This window comes from Alexandromys fortis, unplaced genomic scaffold, assembly GCF_014885135.2.
Source record: "Alexandromys fortis isolate MF-2015 unplaced genomic scaffold, M_Fortis_MF-2015_v1.1 scaffold_36, whole genome shotgun sequence".
NCBI classification, from domain to species: Eukaryota; Metazoa; Chordata; class Mammalia; order Rodentia; family Cricetidae; genus Alexandromys; species Alexandromys fortis.
This window is the reverse complement of record NW_026067915.1, coordinates 5,136,459-5,162,369: the sequence shown is the minus strand read 5'-3', so window position 1 is coordinate 5,162,369 and position 25,911 is coordinate 5,136,459. Positions and strand designations below refer to the sequence as shown.

Below are 25,911 nucleotides of genomic sequence, written 5' to 3'. Positions count from 1 at the left end.
GGTTCCATAATGTATAAAAAGCCACATAGCTTTCCTCCCCCATGATGGATAAGCCAAGAGGCCCCTTAACACTCGTCTTCTTGTTTCTTTTTCCTTCTCCCTTCCCACTCGATTTCAGGCCCTGTCTTTACAAACTAGCTGTTCCTGTTTGCTCCTTATGCATCTGATCTTACTGCCACACTGCAGGAAAGCCTAGCTAAGGAAAACTGCAGTAGTCTCCAGTAACAGAATGCGTCCATTAGTCAAGGAGCAAAGTCTGGAAAAACGATTTTACATGTTTTTAACTCATGACCACCATCTATAAAATGAGCCAAGCACAGACTCGGTCCCTGAGAAATTCCAGTTCCAGCATTGCTACACAAGAGGAATGTTGAGCTCACCACAAGCCTTTAAACCTAGATCTGTGTGTCCATGCAAGTTGTCTTCTAAGTTTTTATTTTATTTTCATCGAATTACTTTTTAAAGGGCAGTCTGCACATCTCAGGTCTGAAATGAAGCAGACTTTCCTTGCTCATAGATCCAACACAATTGCCACCTGAACCCTTGTCTCATTCTGATACATTCTGATACACTCTCCATCTTTGGAGTCCCCCTCTTTTTATAGTTTCAGAGAGCTGCTACCCAGAGAGCAGAAGTTCTTTGTTTGTTTGTTTTTGTTTTTTCGAGACAGGGTTCCTCTGTGTATCTTTGGTTGTCCTGAAACTTTTTCTGTAGCCCAGGCTGGCCTCGAACTCAGAGAGACTCATTTGCCTCTGCCTGCCTAGCGCTGGGATTAAAGCAGAAATTCTGGAGTCAACTTCCTTGAGCTCAAACGCTAAATCTACTACCGTGGGACTAGACCTCAATGTACTGAACATGGAGTGTAATCCCCATCTCACTCAAGGAGCCCTGGCTCTGGGATCAGAGGACAAGGACGGCAGCAGCGTAACCTGTCCGGCATCCCACCTGCAAAGGCCTTTGACTTCTGAGCCTTCTCCATCACCTCACAGACCACCCGAACTTAACCCCCTGCTCAGCTATGGATGTGTGAGTGCCAACAGCAAGTAGAACATTTAGGCTCTCGATGTAGCTAAACTAGAGCTGTGCACTGAGGCTTCCAACGGCTTCATTGATGCACCAGGACACTGAAGTCTAGAACCGGGCAGCAGGGACGTCCCCATTCAGAGTTACAGTAGCCAGCGCCTGCTGGAGACAGGCCGAGGGGCGTGGCTTCACCTGCCCACGCCCGCTTCAGGGGGCGTGGCTCCTTGCTACCCGCGGGGCCTGGAGATCTCTGGGCCCAGCCTTACGCTCTGCGCACGCGTAGTTCCCGAGAGGCGGAACGGCAGTCGGAGCGCACGCGGCGTTTCCCGGAAGGCGGCGACTGGGTCGCAGAGGGTGGGGCAGTGTCCGCCAGGGGGCGGGGCGCAAGGCGGAAGCGCTGAGGTCAGCTGACTGGGTCTCGTGACCGCCGGGGCGGAGGCCACGCAGGCGCGTTGGTGTTCAGCGCTCGCAAGCCTGGGCGAAGATGGCGGCGTCCAGAGCGAGCCTCTGAGAGGCGGAGGGAGGAGCGGAGGGGTGGGGGCCGCGGCGCAGGAACCCGCGGCGACAGGCCCCGGCGGGGAAAAGGAAACCGAGAGGGGACGGGGCCGGCCGCGCCTCATCCCGCTCGGGACGTGGAGCCGGCGGCGGGCGGAGCTCGGGCTGGAGCGCCTCCAGCCTCCGGCGAAGGTAAAGCCGCCTCCGGTTCGAGGGTTCTGCGGTACCGCTTCCCACTCGCAGGGATCCGGGGCTCCAGGCAGGGACCACTGGGCGGGCGCTGTTAAGCTGCTGCGGCCCGGAGCTGCTAAAGCCAGCGGCCGCTCCTCCACTCGCTAGGGTGCCTGCGCCCGGACCCTTCCCTCCCCCGGCTCTGAGTGACATTTGCCCCGGACACTGCCCTGGCAGCCCCACCCCTCTTTCTGCCTGGTAGTCTTCTCTTCTCCCATCACTGTCCTTGTTCCCTTCTTCTCTTGGTAACTCGCCCTGACTCCGACTCCACACCTCCTTCCCCTGCGGGCTCCGCCCTCGGGATTCCCTCCTGGATGCCGGCGCCTCCGGTTTCCTTGGGTCAGCGATCCTCTTTCCTTCCTCTGGGGTCCCGCGTAGACTCGCTTTACTTTTTTTCTTTTTTTCTTCCCCCCTCGGCTCTGTTTCGATTTGATGGGAAAGGAGGCACAGCTGCGCCTCTCTTCTCCAGGCCTTTTATGAAACATCAAGTTTTCCCGCAAGGCTTTTCCTTCGTGCAAGGTAACCTGGCCTGTTCACTGTTGCCGGTGCTGGGTTGCTGTGGTTTCACCTCTGAACGCGGCCTTTGGGGAAGGTGAAGCAGAGCGTGGACGCTCAGTGAAGTGCCTGTTGAGACTACACCTGCGCGCTTTTCCCCACAAAGCTCCGGGTTGTAGGATGGTAAATTAACCGCTCTTGTCTTGGAACCGTTTCCTTGATCACTTGGTGGAGGACTGATGTAAATAAAAGTCGCCCCCTTCATAGAGACGAACTCCCAAAGGACTGATTCCTTACTTCCCAGATCTGCTTTTCCCTTTTATTCTACACCGTTTAGTTTTTTTGTTTGTTTCTAGTTCTTCACTGTTTAACTTTGTTTAGCTTCCAGCATAAAACCCTTTTAATTTTCAAATACAGTGTAAAACAACGTATAAGCCGCAGTATCGCAAATGGTGGCTTGGGCTGTTAATATCGCTTAGCATCCAGGGACCAGAAGTCCTAGTTGAGAAAACACCGCGTTTACTTGTTTTAAAACAGGAAGTACAACTAAGGAGGAAAAGAGGAGTCAGAGTTAAGAAATGGGTTGTAAAGACCTTAAAGCTAGGCTCCTGGGCCAATACATTTGTATTTCCTCGAGAAGCTATGCATATTTTTTCTTATGTGCCAGTAATAGTCTAAAACATACTAGCAAGCCTAGTTGCAAACAAATCAAGTTGTTAAGGTAAAAAATACTTTTATTCATATATACTCAAATATGAATACCATGGGTAAAAAACGTTATACAGTGGTGGACTGCATGATTTATTTGCAAGAGTTTATCTCTATTACGGATAAACAGATGATGGTTGCCCAGGTAGACAGTAATAATCTGCTCTTCTTAAACTTCAGAGGAAGGTTCATAGTGGAATCTGGTTCCTAGTAAATTGGAATTGAAATAAAAGGCGTCTTATACCTAAGTTGGCCCTGTTCTTCGGGCAGTTGTATTTACACAGGTGAATGTGAGGTTTCTGTTGCATGGGCTTCTCCCCTGCTTCTCTGAGGGACGAAAGCCAGCAAGGTGTAAACAAGTTTTACAGCTAATTGGCAGCCCAGTCTTATTTGCTGCTAAGGCTTTGCTCCATGTCCAGTGTTGGGCAGTGGTTAAGGTGCTGTTCTTAGTCGGTTATGCTTTCTTTTAGTTTCTGCATACCAGGGCGTTCTTTCTGTACTTAGAATATTGTTTCTGTTTACTTGTGTGTTTGTGTGCCATGATGCACATGCAGAGGTCAGAGGGCAACTTGCATGTGTGCTTCTGTTCTTCATTGTGTATAGCCTGGGGATTGAACTCAGGCTCAGAGAGTTAGCTGTGATGGTTGGCTCCTTCATCATATACACAGGAAGATTGAACTCAGGTTGTTAGACTTGTCAGAAGGCCTCTTTACCTCCTGAGACATCTTCATGGTGTGCAGTTGTTTTGAGATACTTTTTAGTGTTTTTCACCTTCATCAGCTTCATTAAAGCCTTCCTTTTTATATAAAATAATTGTTAAACGTGCCTTTTGCTATCCTGGAATCATTTATATCATTTAGCTTTGATTCTGCTACTAAAAGCTTTACTTACATCTTTACAGCAATGAAAAAAAAAACTAACTTCAAGTTGATTACTTCAGACTGCTTAGAGAATAAGGAGATAGTGAACCATTAGCTCAGACTTTAAGGAGGGGTTGGAGAGGGAGGGTGAAAGCTGGGGGAGGACCTTCGGACAGTGGTTAAGAGTTCAGCCAGAAGGGTTGAAAAATGGATGAAAGCGAATGTGCCAACCTAGAAGCTGTTTATTATACACAAAATCCACTGAGTGCGCTCCTAGAAAACTGGAGTCTGTTATTCAGACCCAGTGGAGGGGAACAGCAGCAGAGCTTTTAAAAGGTCAAGAAATTGCTCCAAATTGCTCTCTTTGAAACAACAAGGTTTAATATATGTGTGGGGACGATATTACAAACACACACACACACACACACACACACACGAGAGAGAGAGACAGAGAGCGCGCACTTAGGCAAATACGGAGAAAGTAAGACTATCTATAGGGGAGGGTTAGTCAGGAGACTCAAGAAGGCCATATTCCTGACCCTAACCCTGTGACGTAATAGGGTCAGGATAGGATTCAGACTGATACTTAATCAGGACAGAGACTACATCTCCATCTCCTGCCAGTAAACGGTCTGAATCTGTCACCCTGATCACAGAGTACTGCAGGGAAAAGCACAAGGTTACATGAAGCACAACGCAAAGGTCAGACCGATTTCTCTGGTAAATCACCTCCCACCACAGACACACATTGTTCTGCAAAAGAATGAAGCCTGTGGTGCCCTGAAGTTAACTGTCACAAGGGCTTAAAGCCAGCTCAACTCCTAACTAGGTTAATGTACCCTTTGCACTCACAGCCTGGCAAAGAAGGGGGACACTCATTTCTGATAACAAAATTATCCACCTTAGTTTCCACCACTCTTATGTGTACAGCTTCCAGTGAAACAAGAAGCGTATGAAAAGCTAAGGAGGGGGCGGGGAGGAAGAAATTCCTAAGAGAGCAATTGTCATAGCTACACTCAGATTGATGTAGGTAGATAGTGCTATCCAGCAGGGAGTTTCAAGTGACCGTTAATGGTTGAGGCAGAAAACATGGTCAGATGCTGGATGATCTGAGTAATTTCAAACCACAGGAACTGAAGGACTTGAACAGAAGTCCTGGAAATGAAAAACATAGTAAAGAGACGGGGAATGCCTGTGGGCTTCCCTATTTGACACTGCTGAGAAAAACAGCAAACTCCAAGCATGGCAGCACAAAATATCTCTTCTATGTCACTAAAACATCGAAAATACATCCAAAGGTTTGCAAATAGGGGCTGGAGAGATGGCTCAGTGGATAACAGAACTTGTTGCTCTATTTGGAGACCTGAGTTTGTTTTCCAGTACTCATGCAAAATTACTCACAACCACCTGTAACTCCAGCTCCAGAGGATCCAAATCCCTCCTCTGGGCTCAGCAAGGACTACATCTGCTTGCAGATAGGCACACACATACACATACATTTAGAAACAATAAATGTTAGAAAGTTTGGATAGCCAGGCGGTGGTGGCACACACCTTTAATACCAGCACTCAGGAGGCAGAGGCAGGTGTCTCTCTGTGAGTTCAAGACCAGCCTGGTCTACAGAGCAAATTCTAGGACAGCCAAGGCTCACAGAGAAACCCTGTCTCAACACCCTCCCCCACTCCCAAAGAGTCTGGAAATAGCAACAGTTTTTTTTTTCCACATTAATAGGTAAAACTTAAGTCTACAGAGAGAGAGAGAGAGAGAGAAGGAAAAATTAGTTTTTAAGTTCTGTAAGATTTTGTAAGGGAAATTAGGAGTGTATTTCACTTGTATCATGTAAAATTAGAAGGTTAGACAATAATACAAAGGATGAGGAGATATAGAAAATGCTCTGAAATATTTTCTTTAAAGGTAGAATGGTCAAAGTTCTATTAGAGTTCTAGTGTGTATTTTAAATATATATATACTATAAAACATATATACAAACATGCTTGCATATACGTATATAGACTACATATATTTGCTATGTGCAAGTGTACATGTGTATACACGCACATACCACACTAGGTGTATAGTCTGCAAGATTCCCTCTGTGAAAGATAGGTTAAAAATAAAAGGATGGAGAAAGATATTCCGTGAAACCAAAAGATAGCTCCATCAACTACATTAATAGAATTGGCTTTATGGCATATTGTATTAATTTATTATTACAGGCAAAATTTCCAAGAACATAGTCCTAATTGTACAACATAAACCTAGAAAAGTTCTAGAAGACAGGAAGACATTTGTTGGAATGTTAATTTTTAGATAGTATACCAAAAAATACCCATAAAAGGAAAGATACTGATTTGGCCAACAAATGATAAAAACGTGCTGTACATTTAAGAAAATAACCACACCTGTCTGGTAGCATATAAAGTTGAAAAGCATTTATGATGAAATATAGTCAGTTCTGCTATAACAAGGCCATGTGCTTTCCTAAAATTCACTTTGTTATGTAAAATTGAATAAAAACAGGATTTATCTGAAACAGGTTAGGATCACAGAAACGGGAAGCTTTAAGTAGCACATGTAAAACAGTGGCGCTTGGAAGCAGCACTGTTGGCATGTATCTGGCACTTGGTTAACTGCCTATGGAAGTGAGCATCGCGAGGGGTATTGAGTTACTGTAAGTTTTGAAAGGAGGAAATGAAGTTGTATGGTGTTCACATGAGCTGTCGTTCATTGATCTGTGGTGTGCATGTGCATGCTTTGAGAATTTCTCGGTGGCTCTGCTGAGCTGAAATGTTTTCTGCATTCATCTTATGTTTCCTGGTGGCTTTTGAAAGCAGCAGATGTGAAATTGGAATCATACTCCTCCGCGTGTTAAGTATATTCTAGGCAGATACCATGTCCCTGAACTGTAGCTTCAGCCATGTTGGGATAAATTAATACATTATCAAAATGGCATTGTTGCAGAACTGACCATATGCATTTCAATATACAAATAAGTATGACCACACACACCACAGTAAACAATGAAATTGTCAGAGATGTGCACCTTTGCATAGAATCAGTTTGTGACAGAAATGTGGATGGGTACACGTTTGTCATCTTGGTGACTCAAATACTGCAAGTGGAATTGCTGTTAGCTTTGTTTTCTGAACTGAACAAGGTAAATATAGTTTCTCAATTTATAGTAGCTGTTGTGCTGGGAATTGGTGTACATTAAGCCCAATAGAATATATTTTGTGTTTTACATTGAAATTGAATTAGATTGTGAGGCTAGTTCATTATAAATAGGTTTTCCTCTATGCAAATGAGCACTTGGACATTGAGGACAGGTTTTCTGGTCTGTTTGTGTCTGTGTCTGTTTCTGTGTCCTTAACTGGAAGTGTTCCTGGAGGCCAGAGAGAGCGTTAGATGCCCTGGATTTGGGGTTTTAGGCTGTTGTGAGTCCCTTGATGTGGGTGTGTAAAGCTGAACTCAGTAAGGTCTTCTGGACAATCAGTTCATGCTCTTAACCACTGAGCCATTTCTCCAGCCCCTAGTTCAAAATTTATTCAGTATTTTAAGCATGTTTTCCTTCTGGAGCAGTGTACTTTTGCTGAGTGCATGCCAGTCCATAATCCCCCTCTTGTTACAGACACTGATTCATAGTCATGGGAACTCCCCAGAGAGTCACTGATTTAGGGAATATCCTTTTAGCAACTAGCTGAAGCCAGGGCATGGTTATTGTCGTTTTCAGTGACTTAAAACACAATTACTTGTGAAAAGGTGCATCCAGTTTGGCATACTTATGCACAGTTATATCCGTGTGCTTTAACTTTATTCAACAACCCACATACTGAACCTTTGGACTGCTTATGAAGAAATATGATTTCTAAAACAGGGTCAAAAGCAATGGGTTTTGCCATGTTTCCTTTGGTAGACCACACCACCTGAGCAGCTCATGTATTTCGCCCACATCCTGAGCACTGGTTTGTATTTGACTAACAGATAGGAAACAAAACTCCTAAAACAGTCTGTAGTAATTACTCTCGTGCTCTGCCTTTAATCATAGTTATCAAACTTAAAGAACAACTAAGGTTTGCATGGACCAGGATTTCTTTCATAGATCCAAAATTCTATACCAACTTTACTGAAAGTTGGACTTTTACAGGCGTTTCTGATTTGTGTTCCTTTGGTATTTTTCCTGTAGATTCCCCTTACCCTCAAACTTGTAGTCACAATTCAGAATGTATTTTGAGTATTTATCAAATCTTAAAGCAGATTAGCTACATTTCCCCCAAACCTTTAAGTCACTTGCTTAATTTTTAAAACTAGAATATTCTTCTTTAAAGGTAATTCTGTGGGTTATAACCCTGTGGGAAGGTAGAAGCTGTTCCTGGTAGTTAGTATTGGGTGAAAGAGAAATTTTTGCCACATAAACTGCCTATATTTTAATATTATTTCTTAGATATGGGGTGTTGACTATAAAACATAACTCAGACTATGTTTGCTGCAGGGTTAAAGGGAAAGCAAGTTAAAACATAGCCATCAAAGATCTCCCTTGCCGACTAGGGCCTCCTTACCATGGTGGAGCTTAACTTTGAAGTGTCTGCTACCTGAGCTGAAGAAGAGCTTGATCATCCAGAGTGTGTTGTTCTTGCAAAAGCAAGCAAGATTCTTCTTTGAGATACAATGAAATAGAAATGAAGAATAGAAAGTCTGAAAAATATGTAGGAATTAGAATATATAAATGATCAGCAGCACAGATTTTAAAAGAATTGAACACATTTCTGAAAAGATGAATATTCTTTCAGATGGAATAGATTAAATATTTTTCAGTTTTGGAAAGGGCAAAGTCACAATATATTTTCTATGAAAAATTTAAAATTTTAAATAATAGATAAATCTATCTAGAAATGAAAACTGTTCTCTCTGATGGAATCAACATATGTATGATTAAAATAGGAAGATGCCTCAGTTGGAATCAACATATGCATAATTAAAATAGATCTCTCAGCTCAGCATTTGATTTATATTGAAGTAGGAAGGACAATAAAATTAACTGTTGTGATGAGATTGGAAGGTATCTCAGCACAGCATAAGATCCCAAGTTCAATACCCAGAACCCATTTCAAAAAGCCAGGCATGGTAGCATCTGTAATCTCAGTACTGGGAAGGTGGGACCAGTGGATCCCCTGGGCTCACTCAAAGACCACCTTAGAGTAAGCTGTAGGTTCCAGGCCACTGACAGACCTTGTCTACAAACAAACAAAAAGAAGGTCCTGATGAACAACTCTGGAGATTGGCTTTGGCTTTGGTCTGCACACCTGGGCACACAGTTAGCTGCTGTGGTACATAAGCCCAGTCCTCCTCCATTGAGACCATACTAAGAGTATCTTCAGATTTAGGAGTTGCCTTTTAATTACCACCCCCACTTCATGAAGAAATTTCTAAATGTTTTGACATTTTAAGAAAGAATGAAACAGAACTGAGATTATTAATACTGGCGTGGCAAATAATACAATAGCACACTGTAACTTCTGGACAGTTATTGGGGTATATGATCGTCATTCAAGCATAGATGTTACTGTTTGCTTCCCTGTTTTGTGACAGCATTTTTCTCTAGGGGTTAAGCTCTTCAAGTTAAGGGGCATTAAATGGGGTATGCTGAAACCATAGTGATCTGTTTCTTGCTATTTTAAGGTTATTGTAGGGTATTACACACACAGTATTTATTTGTTCTTTCCAAAGAAAATACTTAAACTTAGTCATACATTAAAAAGAAAGTTTTTTTAAAAAATGACCTGGGTACAGTACTTTATGTCCCAGTTATTGTGGGTTACTGAGGCTGGAGGATCACCTGATTGTAAGAATTTGAAGGCAGCACCCTGACTAAAAACAGAAAGAAAACAGGGTTAAAGTTCAGGTGACAGGTTTATCCAGACACAGCACATTTTATCCAAAACAGTTTAGGTGTAGCTTTTAAATCTGGGTAAAAATTAATATTCTGCTAGCCATTTTTTTAACCCTTTGTTTGAAACAGTACTAGGCTAGTAGTATAATTTAAATAGATTTCAAATCTGATTGTGAACACTAGATTTTTAAGAACTAGTGAAAAGGATTCTCCTTTAGTTAATTGCTGCCTAGGTGGTGGTTCCCATGAGATAAGTTGCTATCACTGTCTGCACTGTTAGATGGCTTTCACAGGGAACAGTGAACAGCGACTCCAGTGTGGGAAAGCTTCTTCAGGAAAGTAAGGCTTGCTTGCAAGTTTTCCTCAGCATTGTCCCGTAAACATGCCACTGTAGGCCAAGTTGGAAGAACTTTGTATCAGACTCTGGCATGCCTTCCTCCTGCATCTTAACCTCTGTCATCGCTTTATCACAGTTCTGTCTGTCTTTATCCATATGTCAGTCCATCTTAATTTTTGATGCATTTCAGAGCAAAGTCATGCTTTTAATTCATTACCTGAGAGCAAATTCTACACTTAGATTTCATAGTCTCAAAATGAGAAAATTAGTCTCTTCCCGATATTCCAAATTGTCATATTTATATAAGAATTACTTTCAGGGGCTGGAGCATTTCAGGTTAAGAGCATTGCCTGCTCTTCCAAAGGTCCTGAGTTCAATTCCCAGCAACCACATGGTGGCTCACAACCATCTGTAAAGGGGTCTGGTGCCCTCTTCTGGCCTGCAGGCATACACACAGACAGAATACTGTATACATACACACATACTAAATAAATAAATAAATAAATAAATAAATAAATAAATAAATAAATAAAATACTTTCAGATAGTTGTGTAAAATGTACACTTTTGTTGTTGTTTTGTTTCGAGATAGGGTTTCTCTGTGTAACTGCCCTAGCTGACTTGGAACTTTGCTCTGTGTAGCTCTGTAGACCAAACTGGCCTTGAACTCTCAGAGATCTTCTTCTGCCTCCGAAGTGCTGGGATTAATGGCGTGCGGCTGAAAATGTATGCTTTTAACAGATGAAAAACCTGCTTACTCCAATTCCTATGTTCATTTTTTTTAATTTTTTAGTGTTTTTGTTCATCCTTAGCTATCAAGTCTTTTGAATTTATTTAACACAAGCCAGGCATATGTGCTTAATTTACTGTGCACGCAGCCTTTTTTACTACAGTTTGGTTGTAGTCTGCTTCAGGCCATGTCTGTGCAGCTCGCTTCAGTGTCAGCTTGATGTAGGGCTCTGCTCACTGGACTCAGATTTTTTCCCCTCCCCTCCCTCCCCTCCTTTTCACCCTTCTTTTCTATGTGTCACATCAAAGCCATGTATCTCCTCAAGATCACTATAATTTTATTCATAAATGATTGTAAATGGGTACCAGCATTACTATCAGTAATATATGAAAATGCAAGACTGTTATTCGAAAGCACAAAGCATGAAATTCATTGAAAAGAGTGACTCGTGCCAAACACTGTGATAGTTGACCGTATTCGCTATCCCCGAGGCCAGCCCCTACCCTTTTTATTTTGTATTGTTTTGAGGCAGTCTTGATATTTGTCTTTTTACTTATTCAAATGCATTCTCCTACCTCAGCCTCCCAAGTTTCAGGATTATAAACATATACCGCCATGCCTGCCAAAGCCTGAATTTTAATTTGACATTTTAACCTTTATTACATTTCTATCAAAAGAATAACCTGAGGGGCTGGAGAGATGGCTCAGTGGTTAAGAGCATTGCCTGCTCTTCCAAAGGTCCTGAGTTCAATTCCCAGCAACCACATGGTGGCTCACAACCATCTGTAATGAGGTCTGGTGCCCTCTTCTGGCCTGCACACACACACAGACAGAATATTGTATACATAATAAATAAATAAACATTAAAAAAAAAAAGAATAACCTGAGATGTTGCAAAGAAGTTACAGCAGTGATCTACCAAACTATAGAGTGGAAACCTTTGAAGCCGACCTGCCAGCTAGTGGAGCACAGTTTAGTTAAAGGGTGGCATGCAAATATGCTTTTCCTTCATCAAAAGCAAGTGTAAATCTTGGCATTTGAAATGGAACGTTCTTGAAGGAATGAATTTAGCTGATAGTTTTTGTCTTGCTTTGTTTTTTGTTGGTTTTGATTTTTCAGGATGATGTTTCCCTAGGTAGCCCTGGCTGGCCTAAAACTCACAGAGATCCTCCTGCCTCTGCCTCCTGAGTGCTGAGATTAAAAGCATAAGTCACCACTGCCCAGCCTTCGTTGATAGTTTTAGCAAGTGGCCCACCTAGTGGGTGAAGGCTGGCAGGACAGAATCCCATTCTACCATTTATCATCTTTTTAAGCTGTGCCTGTGAAAAGAGACTCTTACTGACATTACCTGCTTGATGCTTCTCTGTACCCGGAGGTCTGCAGTTTTCTTCATGAATAATAAAGAATAATGGCTGCTTAAGTGTTTTTGTCCATTAGCAATTATATTTAAACTCCTTAGAGCTTATTAAAAATAGAGAAGAGATAATGATGGGACATTAAGTTTATTCATGAATTTTCTTTCTTTCTTTCTTTCTTTCTTTCTTTCTTTCTTTCTTTCTTTCTTTCTTTCTTTCTTTCTTTCTCAAAAGTTCACAAGTGGTTAAGTAAAAATTGTGAGTGCTGATGAAGTCAACAGAACCCAGGTCTTTTGAAGTTAGAAATTCTAGGCGATACACAGTAAGTCCTTCATCTATTGGGAATAGGTTCCCAGATACCCAGTGAATTGTAAACCAACTGGTAGTGCTGAACTCTGTTTGCTGTGTTTTACACACACACACGCACACACACACACACAAAATACCTTTTTCACCTCAGCTAATCACGTATCAGTGTGGCCGCAGCTTTTGAAATTGATATGACTGCAAAACTCATGATTTTTCCTTCACAGTCCATGGGAGGAAGTATTCTTTTCATCATGGATATTAGCATCCTTAATGTGCACACTTCCTTTCCTTATTGAGAACATTACTCGTTCACTGGAGGGAACTCACATGTATGTCCACGTTGCCAGCATCTCTACTCCTTGGTGTTGGGTCCATTGTGAAGTAAAATAAGCGCACGCTAACAACATAGTGCCACACCGTGACAAGCAGTCTGATTATAAGAGGCTACCAGGTGACTAATGTCCTCAGAAGCATGCACAGTGGAGCAGAGGGAGTTAGATCTCATCACATGACTGGGACAGTATGCAGTAGAAAACTTTAAATTGTTTCTGAAAGTTTCTACTTAGCATTTTCAGACCATAGTTAACTGACACAGCAGGTAGGTTGAGTTGCTCTACATTGAATTATAGAAGGTTGGTATTAATAGAAGATGTAGTGCGAATTCTAGTTGGTCTTAATAATAAAAACGTGGAGTTGGATATTGGGGTAAATGCTGAAGATCAGAGAGACAAGGGAGCAAGCCAGAGCCACCCCATACCTCGCCAGCTTCTCAGCCAGAAAGGGGCCAAGCTCCTTTTCCACCCTGCCTTATCACTTCCTCCTTGGGCCTAGCCATATCATTTCATGTTTCCTCCTCCCAGGTGCTGGGATTAAAGGCATGGTCACCACTGCCTGGCCTTTGTGGTTAACTAGTGCTAGCTCCACACTCTGATCTCCAGACAAGCTTTATTTGTTATAGCACAAACAAAATATCACCACCAAAAGATATAGGGGGATCATGTGATATCACCCCCCCATGCCCAAACGCATACTTGGAAATAAAAGGGGAATAGAAATGCACGGGAGATTGTGGGCAGTGGTGGCACTTGCCTTTATTCCCAGCACTTGGGAGGGATCACAGAGACCCAGCTGGAGGATCTCTGTGAGTTGAGGCCATCCTGGTCTACAGAAAGAGTTCCAGGATAGCCAGAGCTGTTATACAGAGAAAACCCTGTCTTGAGAATCAAACAATGAACAAAAGAATTTGTGTATCTGGAGTGGTATATTTAAAGAATGATAGTTGCTAGTTAATATTCATTCCTGAGTCTTTGTTCTGAGTTAATTACTTAACTAAGTTGTCTCCTTTAGTCCATCCCACTCTTTGGACAGATATTCAATCCCTATTTTATAGGTGACTGTAACTCAGAGAAACTAAGAAATTTGTTCAAGGTCATACATCCAGTGAGTGGTACCTATGTCTGCCTTTGGCAGTAAGTAGTATTTCTTTAAATTTACCGTTCTTACCTTGGTGGTAGATGTATGCTGATGTAGTACATGGACCAGTAGTTCTGGGATCTGTGCCATAGCTGCCAAGGTATATCACCTGACCACTGCTCCAAGCATTCCCGACTTGCTGCCACACTTTTTCTGTGGTTCGTTTGAAGTTTTTCTAGTTCTTCCCTGGATGGTACACTGTCAACACATCTTCTTCGCCTCTCTTTTCCTAAAGCTTGGCTCGGAACCAGCCCAAGCTAGCCTCATTATGGTGATACTCCTGCCTCAACTTCCTAAGTGCTGGTATTATACTCATTCGTCACCATATCTAGCTGTATTTCTTGTATTTTCTGCTTTGTGTGAATTGATACTGCATTTTGTGAGTTTGTTTAGAAGAATGATAGTAGTCTGAGTTAATTCAGTTTTCAGGCCATGTACTACTCATTGGATAAAGTGTGTTAAAAAAAATTACCAGAGATTTTCCTGAGAGTATAAATAAACTTGAAAATTTAGGAAGGTTAATGTCACCCTGCTGAGCAATGGGCCTGTAGACTAGGCTGGCCTCAAACTCAAGAGATCTGTCTTGCTTCCTGAGTGCTGGGATTAAAGGTTTGTACCACCACGCCCAGTGACAGCTGGTGTCTTGGGGTGATGAAAAGATTTTTGAGTTGGTGATGGCTGTAGAAGGTTTATGCATAGACCAAACAGAATCATGTACTTAAGATGGTGAATTTATGGCCTGTGAATTAATTTCAAAAGGGAGTTGAAGTATGTAAACAGAAGTAAAGCAAGTTTAAGCAAGCTGTAATTCCTATTGTTCCATTTGAATTATTTACACTTTGGTGAAGTATCTTTCAGTAAGTTTTAGCAGGCGTTTCTAGTAAGGCCAGGGAGAAGAGGCCACTTCACAGCTGAGAAACCAGGTCCCACATTCTTCCTTAGTTTTTTGTGTAAGTTTTGCTGTATCTTCAGAAGATCACCAACTTTTCATTAATAGTCACACAAATCCTGTCTTTCAAAGTTACTTAAAGAATTTAAGTGTTTTATTTTTGTTTTTTGGTTTTTTACTTCCATAAAATAAGTTATTTCTGGGTTTTGTGTATTGCTAGGCTACAGTCAGTAGATACTGCACAGCTTTATTCTCACTGCAGTGCGTCACAAACCCAGCAACCCTTATCTGCTTTTGCTCTGTCCAGCCGAGGATTCTACTAATCAGACTGCCATAAAAGTCTGTGAATGCTCATCTTCAATCTCTTTATTGCCTTGATATAGTCTGGTAATAAAGTTTACAGATAGATGCTCTTTGCATAGTACTGTTCTAGCATGGTCAGGAAGTGGAATACTGTCTAGTCTTAAATATTTTCTCAATATTTAATTTTATGGAGAAAGATTATTCTGTAGAGGTGCATGGTGATCTTAGGGTGGGTTGTTTGTTTTGAGATAGGGCCTCACTGTGTAGCTCTGGCTATCCTGGAACTCACAGAGGTCTGCCTGCCTCTGCTTCCTGAGTGCTGAGATCAAAGGTGTTCGCTATTATACTCAGTCCAGTTTCCTCCCCTCCCCTCCTCTCCCCTTCTCTCCCCTCCCCTCCTCTTCCCTCCCCCTCCCCTCTCCTCCCCTCTTCTCCTCTCTCCTCTTCTCTCCCCTTCTCTTTCTTTTTTGTAAATATAAAAAGGGAGGATGCAGTGTATATTGGTATATTTTAGGATGAAAGGTATCTTATGAGCATTTTGTATTTCTTATTGTGACATGTACTACTTTCCTAATTTAGAGAGTTTCTTATTTGTAAATTCTTAGTTAATACTGCTCCCTAAAGTACTAAGGGACAGCAATGTGGCCAGCCCTTAGCTGTGCAACAGAAACTTTCTGTAATTGATTTGACTCTTGATAATTAATTTTAGGTGCTCACGATGTGCCAAGGCACTGTTTAAAAGTATTAGAGGTAAAGATTAATTTTCTCATCTGAAAACTTATACTAGATTTCCTTGTACTCAGGATGTTGATTGAGGACAGCTCGTCTTTAAGCAACGCAGACCGGTGGTTCTAGGGAAAAAATAGTAGTTGAGGATGCAATCATGATATGGTACTGAACACAGCATTGATCGGCTCATGTCCTTAAATACTTTGTGGCAATGCAGAGCTAGGGAACAGAGAGATACTGTCCCTTACTGTGATTCAGGAAAAATTAACATTGTATAACACTGTATTAAGGGAATCCATTCGTTTGTCTTCCAGGTTTCAGCACAAAATGAACATAATTAGGGAAAATAAGGATCTGGCATGTTTCTACACAACCAAGCACTCATGGAGGGGAAAGTAAGTATCCTTTGCTTTACACTTCTGAACTTCATAAAGTATCCTTTAAACGCAGTGTCAGGATCTTTCATAGAGTGGCACAGCCCAGCGGTACTGTTGAACTTTCTTTTCTGGGAAGCTGTGTGCACATTTTAAACACATAGGTCACATGGAAAGGAATTGTGTCCCTATTTCTTTTGATCTTTCTAGATCTTTCTTTTTTAAAAAATTGAAAAGTAACAAGAGAAAGGGTTGCTATCATGTCCAGTTTATGCTACAGTGTTGCCAACTTTATTACTCAGAGTCTAGCTTATTCAATCATTTGCTTCTATTGAGATTTGGAGCTGTTTTAAAGACTGTATTTAATTATTTAAGAATGAATTTTTTAGTTGCATTTTTTTCTTGAGTGGAAATGATGGCATTTCATGTTTGTATTTGTTTTATTCAGACCAAGATGTCTTTGTGTTCCCTTCCTATAGGATAGATTTCTTCCCTATAGGTTATTGTAAAGATTAAATGAAGTGATGTGGAGTGAATGAAGGCTTTGAAATTTTGCCTGTAGTACATTGAGTATTCAGTGCATGAAACTGGACTGTTAAAGAAGAGGTCATTCTGAGAAGCATTGAACAGTGAGACTGTGTCTAACCTTGACAGACAGGTGACCACAGTCTTCTATGTTGGGTCATGAGTAACACAACACACATGCATAGTTTTTGTTCATATTCCTCACTTATCATTTCTTTGGTTGATGGTATGGTGGCCTCTTAGGTTAGTTCAACATTTGAGCACTAGTGTTCTGACTTACCTTAGCAAACTGACTAATTTTGAAAGATTTGATTGCTTAGACTTGTGTTTTTGTTAGTATCTTGCTTTGTGAGCTTATGTAGTGAGCATGATTATTACCCTGTAGAATACTTGCCTGTGTTTCACCGAGCAAAGTTAAGTTGCTGTGCACAAAGTAGTGTTAACCTCTAGTTCTTTGATTGGACTTGATTATCTGATTTTTTTTTGAGTAGTAGATTGCTCTGATTATCATATGTAGCTCCTGTTTATAGTTTGTTTACTATACACTGATACTTCATTTCTGTGGGGGGAGGTTCACTGTGATGCTTGCTGCTTTGTGAGCTTGTCGGTAATGTGAGCCTCTAGAATTTTCAGTGCTTCTAGAAAATGATGACTAATGCTTAAGAGAATCCCATTTATTCTGTAACAGTAAAGTCGTTTCTGTTTTCTTTGCCCAGTTCCCTTCCCTCCATTCACACATGGAAACATAATGTTTTTCTAACAGCAGTAACATATTTTATAATAAAACTCACCCTTACAAAGAAAATATATAATTCATTGAATTTTTCTAGTATATGTAAAATGATGATGTGTTACCACTATCGTTAGAGCACACTTAAAAAAACTATTTTCTTTAGAAACGACTGTCTGCCAGGCACTTACTTACTGAGTGATGTTGGGTTTGTCTGTTTGGAGGATCTCGTAGAAACCAAACTGCTTAAAATGTGGTCTTTTGTAGTTGTTCTTCCAATTAATGTTTCAGGGTTCTTCTGTATGTTAATAGCATGTATCAGTACTATTTACTGCCAAATCATAGCTGGTTTCATGATTGTACAACATTTTGATTGTTTGTTCTTAAATTAGTGGGCATTTGCGTTGTCTACACTTTTTTACTCTTATGAGGAAAGCTTGTATGAATATTCTAAATATGGTTTGGATGAGTCAGTATTTCCAAGAAGTGGAATTGCTGGGGTTTATGGTGACTCCACGTCTAACTTCTGAGAAACAGTGGAATGCTTGATTATGTTTTCATGTGCTTTTTGGGCATTTGTAATCTTTGATGAAATGTCTGTTCACATCATTCACCCATTTTTAATAGGTTGTCTCTCTAATTGCTGAGCTGTAGGAATTCTTTAAACACCAATTCTGTACCAGACAAGTGACTGCAGCATATTGTTGCAGTTCTGCGGGATGCCTCCAGTTGTCTTGATGCTGTCAATTTTCAGTGTTGATGAACTCATGCTTTTGTCTTTTGTTGTTGTTGTTACTTGTGCTGTTTGTTATGATTTACTCCTGTGTTTCCTTCTATGACTTTTATAACTTTAGTTTTGAGTTAACTTTGATGTGGTGTGAAGTGAGGGCCCGCATGTGAAGATCTACTTGGACCTGAATCACTTGTTGAAAAAAAAAAAAAACATTCTTTTCCCATTGAGTTGTTTGACCCCCTTGTCAAAAGTCCTTTGACCTTAAATGTGAATTCTCAGTTTGATTCCTTTGACCGGGATGCCTGTCTGTGCTAAAGTCAGTAACATGCTGATTTGATTTACTGTGGCTTTGTACCCTTTGAAATTGGCAGGCATGAGGCTGTAACTTCAGTATTATGTTGAGTATTCTCTATTTCTTATACTGCTATATCAATTTTTCAGTGAGTTGTCAATTTTACTAAAATGTGGCTGGAGTTTTAATGCTATTGCATCGAGTTTCTGTCTGTTGGGGACATAGTGCTGCCTTGGCAGTATTAACTGCCTTATCTAGGAACGGAAGATAATGCTCTTTGCAGGGGTGTTTTACTTTGAATCCCCTTCTCTCAAATACTGACTTCAGTTGGCTGTATGCATTGTGCAGTACTGAAATCCATTACTATATTTCTTTTCTGACCAATTCAAATCAAGTTTTAAGGTATTCTTCAACAGTGTTAAAATAAAAAATAAAAATGTCATTCAAAATTTTATTTTAGTTGTTGAACATTTCTCTAAATGTGTTTATACAACAGATTCTACATGTGATTTTTTTTTTTTTTTTAAAATTGGGGCTTGTTTTAAGAGAGTCTAGACTCATGCAAGTTGCCATCCCAGATCTACCATCTGGGGAAATTTCTGATTGTAGTGATGAAATGAACACATACTTCCCTTTCTCTTCACATGCTCCCTTAAAGATAACCCCACAGATTGTACCCAGGGAAATTCGTGTGACCCATTGTTGTACTTTTGCGCTGTTTCCGCCATGCCTCAGGTCCAGCTGTGTTCTGCTTCTATGAGTATAGGCTTGTCGGATGCAAGTGTATAGACAGACCCCTGGGCTGGCACAGCAGCTTTTCTTCTGTGCTTGTTGCACAGCAGCTTTTCTTCTGTGCTTGTTGTTTTTCCCACTGGGGCAGACCATCCATAATTTAATTACGTGTTTCTTTAGAGAGCAACAAAGGGAGATTATAGGGAATAAAAGCACTTTTCTTCCATGAAAACAAGATTTCCTCTTTGGCTTAAGCAAGACACTTCAGGCCGGAAGGAAGGTGCAGATGTTTGGCTAAAGCGGAAGTGCAGATTCGTTGTGGAAAACTTCAAAGTAATGCGTTGTTTTTTCTCTTTAGATGGAATTTACAAGTACAGACTGTCTATGGGTCACTCCAGTATTAGTTAGTAGAGCAGGTACTGTAATTTTGAGTGGGATTTTAGTATCTAGACAGGATTTTAAGCCCAGTATGATAGGAAAATCTGCAATTGATCTGTGAAGTTCAGATGTTCACCACAGTGCAGACAGTTGCGATGATTAGAGGCAAGGGAGAGAGGGAGAGGTTGAGGACCATGAAGCTGCTACATTTTTATGCTTATGTTCTAGAATAAGAGTTGGATAAGAGAAGGGGTGCCGGTTCTAGTGACCAGAGGGCTCCTACAGGGCTTGTTTTCCTTGTATCCTAGCTTTGATGCTACCAGGCTCAGCCTTAGATGAGTCCATCCTGAATTCTCATGTTCTGTCTGTATAGCTCTCTGAAGCCATTACCAGGTGATATGAAATTTGAAAGTATGCACTGGATCACATCTTTTTTGGCAACTTTACATTTTACAGTGTACAAAACTTTTGCTCCTTCTCATCTGAGAAAGACTATGGCTATTGATTGTGTATCAGAACCAAGACCTTTAAAAATGCTCCTTTTCATGGGGCGCCTTTATAAGAGAGAAAGGCATCTTGCTGAGTTATTGAATGGCGTTGAAGTTTGTCTTACCTGTTGTTTCTCTTCTCTGGTCTTATAGCTTCTAATGAGAATGAGCTCTCTTAGGTAAAGTAGATTTTTATGAGAAACTTAGTATTCTGATGGTATAACCAGATGACAGACTTGCCCACTCCTTTTATTCTGTTTTGTTTTTTTTTTAAAGTATGAATTACTGAAGCAGTCATGATTAGTAAAGGAATATTTAAAACTTAAAATTATAATCAATTTATTGCCCTGGAATTTTAAAATCCCCCCTTCCCCAATAATTAATGTTCATTCCTCTAGCAGAAAAACAGCAATAGGATTTGCTAGTAGGGATTGGTTGTTTGCTTATGTGGCAGACACATAGTTTCAAAGCCCTCACATGCATTATTTCTTATGATTCTTATATGCTAAGCATATGTTACCCACATCTTTCAAATGGAGAAACTGTTCCTTAATTATCAGAGGGTCCATAGTTGATGAGTAGCCCAGGAAGTATTTCAGTGCAGACAGTGTGACCACAGAGTTGGTGAGCATAACAGTTATGCCCTGGTGCCTCCTGTAGCCGCAGTGCCTGGTAGGAAGTGGAAGAAATCCTGAATGTATAAAGTTCTAAGTGTGTTTAATAATGTTTAATAAAGTTTAATACTGTGTGTTGCATAGTACTTGCATGCTATGGCAAGGACCCTAGCCTCAGATCCTTGGAAACCGAGTGTGAGTGTTGATGGCATACAGAAACTGTCTATCATACCTTTCTACCCCCTGAAGAATTCTCCCCTACAAAGACAGCTTTTTCTAAGAATAGAAAAATCTGTCTTGATGATGGAAGTTACAAAATAATCCCACACTAGTTCAGAATTACGTATAATAAAAGGTTATTTATTTAGGGGAAACTCACAGATCACTGTCCTAGGTCACAGTCCTCTGCATGAATGGGGAAGAGGAACAGAGTCTAGCAGCCTGAAAGTAAGAGAGCGAGCACAGGCTACAGCTGTATTTATAGTATAAGAGACCACTCCCAAGTGGCCTGGTATTAAAGGCTATTGGCCTGAAGGAGTGAAAGGAACTCCCACAGCACCTCCCCTTTTGTTTAAATAAGAGAGTTCCAAACCCAATACAAAACTATATACACTAGGAACAGATATCAAATATAAGATTTTTTTGTCTTTGTTTTTATTTATTTATTTATTTATTTATTTATTTATTTATTTATTTAAGATTTCTGTCTCCTTCTCGCCACCACCTCCCATTTCCCTCCCCCTCCCCCAGTCAACTCCCTCTCTCTCGTCAGCCCGAAGAGCAGTCAGGGTTCCCTGCCCTGTGGGGAGTCCAAGGACCTATTACATTGATAGATTTGCGTATGTTGAACCAGCCCTGCTTGATCATAATGGATAATTTTTCTAATGTGTTCTTGGATTCAGTTTGCCAGTATTTTATTGAGAATTTTTGCATCGATGTTCATGAGTGAGATTGGCCTGCTGGGATCAAATATAAGATTAGAATTACAACCAGCATAAGCAATATTAAGCAAGGAATGTATACTAACTGTTTAAATAAGCATTCTATCCTAAGAAGTCTAAATCTTGTATTGTAAATGGCTAAATCATAAGAGGACGGTAACTACTACTATCTAATCTTCAACCCTATCGAAGGCCTGAGAAGGGAGATAATATTACTTGAGTGGGCAGGAAGAGCAAATGTGCAGTAGTTGACAGAGACAACTGGCTGCCATTTTCAGAGGTAGGAAGGTTTTTTTTTGGTAGGAAGTTTTTAAAAACCATTTTACCCTGTCTTGGAAAGATTTGCCAGTCTTTTTTTCTTTCTTTTTTCTTTTTTTTTTTTTTTTTTNATGCAAGCCTAATTTTTTTTTTCTTTTGAGACAGGGTTTCTCTGTAGTTATTGGTGCCTGTCCTGGAACTAGCTCTTGTAGACCAGGCTGGCCTTGAACTCACAGAGATCTGCCTGCCTTTGCCTCCCAAGTGCTTGGATTAAAGGCGTATGCCACCACTACCTGGCCACAGTCTTTTTTCTTATATCCTGCTTGTCCAGTTCAGACATTGTGCACTTTGTCAGTGGTCGAGGCATGAGCAGTTTCTTGCCCAAAGGCCAGTTGTGCCAAGAAGACAAACCCAAATTGGAGTGTCTTTTGGTGCCCAACACTCTCTCAGGAATAGATCGCTGCTGCCAGGAGCAATCGTGTCTCAGAATCTTTAAGTTATTTAAATGCCATGTTCTACAGATCTTTGAAGTAGTTGAAGGTTACCTATCTATGCAGAATACAATCTCTGTGTATCTAAAGAACCTAAATAGTCTGACTAAAAGCTTAAGAAATATGAATGACTATTAACCTATAATATTAAATAACTATATAACCTAAAGATTAAGACTTCATATCAGAAAAATAAACAATCTTTAAACAGCTGTGCAGTAAGGAGAACAATGACCTCAAAATGTAAACAGTATATAAATATCTTGATCAGAGGTAGAAGTATATAATGCAATATGGTAAATATATCCTAAAATTGTATCAATGCACAAAATGTCTTAAACAGAGGTAGAAACATGCATGCATACAGTATGACAAAATAACTTTGCATAGGTGTACAAATATTGTAAACAGAAATAACAAATATAATTTGAACTTGTATCAATGTACAAAAATCTATACCACTGTAAATATAATAGCTGACAAGTATTTATTCTGTTATTATTATTAGTGTGTGTAAGTTCACACTAATGTAACTATTATCTCATTCAGCTTTCCCCGTTGTTTGATCTTAGGCCTACATAATTTCCACCCCAACCCCCAACCCTATGTGAGTAATAATCAACCCCTAAATGGTATCTCTAACCGTGAGGACAAACTTTGTTGGGAGAGGGGACGTCACTTTCTAGAATTGCTTCCTGCTGCCATGGGGGCAGTGTTTTTCTATGGGATCCTGTAAAAGTAAAATGATGGTTAAATTTCAAGATTGCTGTTTGGTATGATTGCAAATGGTCTCTGAGTAGTTGATAGGGTTTTTGTTTGTTTGTCTATTTGTTTTTTGAAGTTCTTATTTTGAGTTCTGGCCAGAATTTTTTAAGAAGGTGCGCCATTTCCGCAGCTGGCACCCAAAAACCAGTCTCATAGTAGCACTATCAGCATCATGACGTCATATCAATCAGGTGGATTCATTGTTGTGGGGCCCCATCTTCCTGGAAGCTTCAAAGATTACTGCAGGAAAATCTACTGTTCATAATTGAAAACTTAAACATTATTCATATAGACATATATTCAACAAAAGATACAATTTAGACAAAGTGGGCATGGAGAAAAGTAAAGTATTTCCTTAAAATCTATCTTCTTTCTGTCGCATACCAGATGATTGCTGACATGAGACATAAATTTTTAATTTTTCTTTTAACAATGTGCTTGGATTTAGATAAGGATAGCCATTGTCCAACTCCAAAGCCAGTTTTTTTTTTTAAGTAGAGATGTATACATGTCCAGATGATCAAATTTTCAGATTTTACCATGGAGATGATACAGCATCATAAGTCAGATTTCTCTTTGCTTGTTGATTCTTTCTGGATAGCTATGTCTTCATCTTTAGGCATCTTGATGTCCAAGGTCTCTCCACTCTTTGAAGATGAGTATTTTCCTGCAAAGACAAGAACAGAACCCTGCCCCAACCCTTATGAGGTTTTCTTACCACATGTATGTGTGTCACCCCTGTGGATGAGCTGTCATTTCTCTTTCTCAAGAGGCTTCTCTTTTTCAAACAGAATCTTTATTAATTTTGATGGTAGCCATAGTTCTTCTTCTCCTTTGGAAACAAAAGCAAAACCCCTTCCCCAACATAACACATCTCCTGGCTTCCATTGTGAGGTCAAGACATCCTTGAAATATACCAGCTGGTTTAATTCAGAAGTTCTTTCTGTTATCCAATATCTCTCTACTGCTGTTGTTCCTTTCTCATTAGCGTTAAGAAATTCAAGGTTAATAAAGCACTATGCAATCTATTTCTGAGGGTATTTTCCATCCCTTTCTGTTTAGCATACCCTTTATAGTTCGATTTGATCTTTCTGTAACTGTCTGACCTGTAGGATTGTTTGGTATACCTGTAATATGCTTTTATATTATAATAAACAAAATATCATTTTATTTTCTTAGCTACATATGCCAGACGATTATCTGTCTTTATTTGTGTAGGCATACCCATGATGGCCATAACTTCTAATAAATGCGTGTTTACTGAATTAGCCTTTTTCTGAGCTCAAGGCAGTTGCCCATTGAAAACCTGAATAAATGTCAATGGTGTTGTGTACATATTTTAAATTTTTTTCAAATTCTGTAAAGTGGAACACATCCATTTGCCAGATCTCATTCCTTTGAGTACAGGTAATGGTGTTTGGTTATTGAAAGAGCAAGTAGCTTTATAATCTCCTTAGCTTGTTGCCATGTAATAGAAAACTTTCTTTAAACCTTTGCTGTTGACATGATTTTTTTTTTTTTTATGAAATTCTGAGGCCAATCAATTTTGGTATTACCTTGTGCTAGAGGACCTGGCAGATCCATATGGAATCGGATATGTGTTATGTATATGGTACAAAGCCTATTCCTGATTATATCTTGAACCTGTATGAATAATGAAGTCAACTCTGTATCATCTGGTATAAATTTATCGGTTTCAATATGCAGGACAACTCTTTCTGCATATTGCGAATCAGTAACTATATTGAGAGGTTCTTTAAAATCCGTAGTACCATGAGAATAGCATATAATTCTGCCTTTTGGACAGAATTATAAGGGCTTTGTTCCACCTTACTTACATCTTCTGATTTATAACCTATCTGATTTATTTGCATCAGTCTAAAATGTATGGGTCCCAGTTATTATTGGTGCATCATGTACAATTTGGGGAAGAATCCAAGTAGTTCCCTTTATAAGGTTAATTCTGTCAAATAACCACACTGAGACTATTTATTAATTATAATTGCTCGGGCAATAGCTCAGATATGTTATTAGCTAACTCTTTTAAATTATTTCAAATTAACCCTTATTTCTTATCTAGACTCTGCCATGTGGTTTGGTACCTTTTCTCAGTATGGCAAGTTCATGCCCTTTTCTCCAGGTCTCCTCATTATTCTGAGACTTCTCCCCCTCTTCTCTCTCTTTCTTTGTTTGCAAGTCCTGCCTAACCTCTGCCTGTCCAGCTATTGACCACTCAGCTTCTTTATTAACCCAATCACAGTGACACATATTCATACTATAAAGGAATAATCTAATCCACATTGTATTACTCAAAATGATCTACAGATTTAATGTGGTCTGTTGCAATAAGGGTGGCGGGGCTGTGTCCCCAGCACCCCAGCCGCCTGGCTAGCTTATGCCCTAAATAACAACACACAAATTGTATTCATTTAAACACTGCTTGACCCATTTCTATCTAGCCTCTTCTAGGCTAATTCTCGCACCTGGACTAGCCCATTTCTAATAATCTGTGTAAGCACCCCAAGGTGTGCTTACCAGGAAGATTCCATCCTGGGTCGGAGGAGCTTCATTGCGTGCATCTGCCCGGGAGAGCGGAGCATGCCTCTCTGTCTGAGGCGTCTGGCTCTGAGAGGAGCTGCATTACTTCTGACCTCACTTCCTCTTCCTCCCAGCATTCTCTTCTGTTTACTCCACCCACCTATGTTCTAACCAATAAAATGGGCCAAGCCAGTTTCTTTATTAGCCAATGACCTTCCTCCATCAGTGG

The 25,911-nt window shown here is 40.4% G+C and overlaps 1 protein-coding gene across 2 annotated transcripts in view; it reads left to right on the top strand.

The window, feature by feature from the left end:
- The first annotated feature begins 1,485 nt into the window (after window positions 1–1,485).
- Window positions 1,486–25,911, top strand: part of Dnajc13 (DnaJ heat shock protein family (Hsp40) member C13) — a 116,810-nt gene continuing 92,384 nt past the window's right edge. The window contains exons 1-2 of one of the 2 annotated variants that reach the window (XR_007591197.1): window positions 1,486–1,710; window positions 16,138–16,218. Coding sequence is in view for 1 of the 2 variants with exons in the window: in XM_050139238.1 (XP_049995195.1) it covers window positions 16,151–16,218 (68 nt within the window). In the remaining variant the exon portion in view is untranslated. The remainder of the gene's footprint in view (window positions 1,711–16,137; window positions 16,219–25,911) is intronic. The other variant, XM_050139238.1, reaches the window with a different exon arrangement.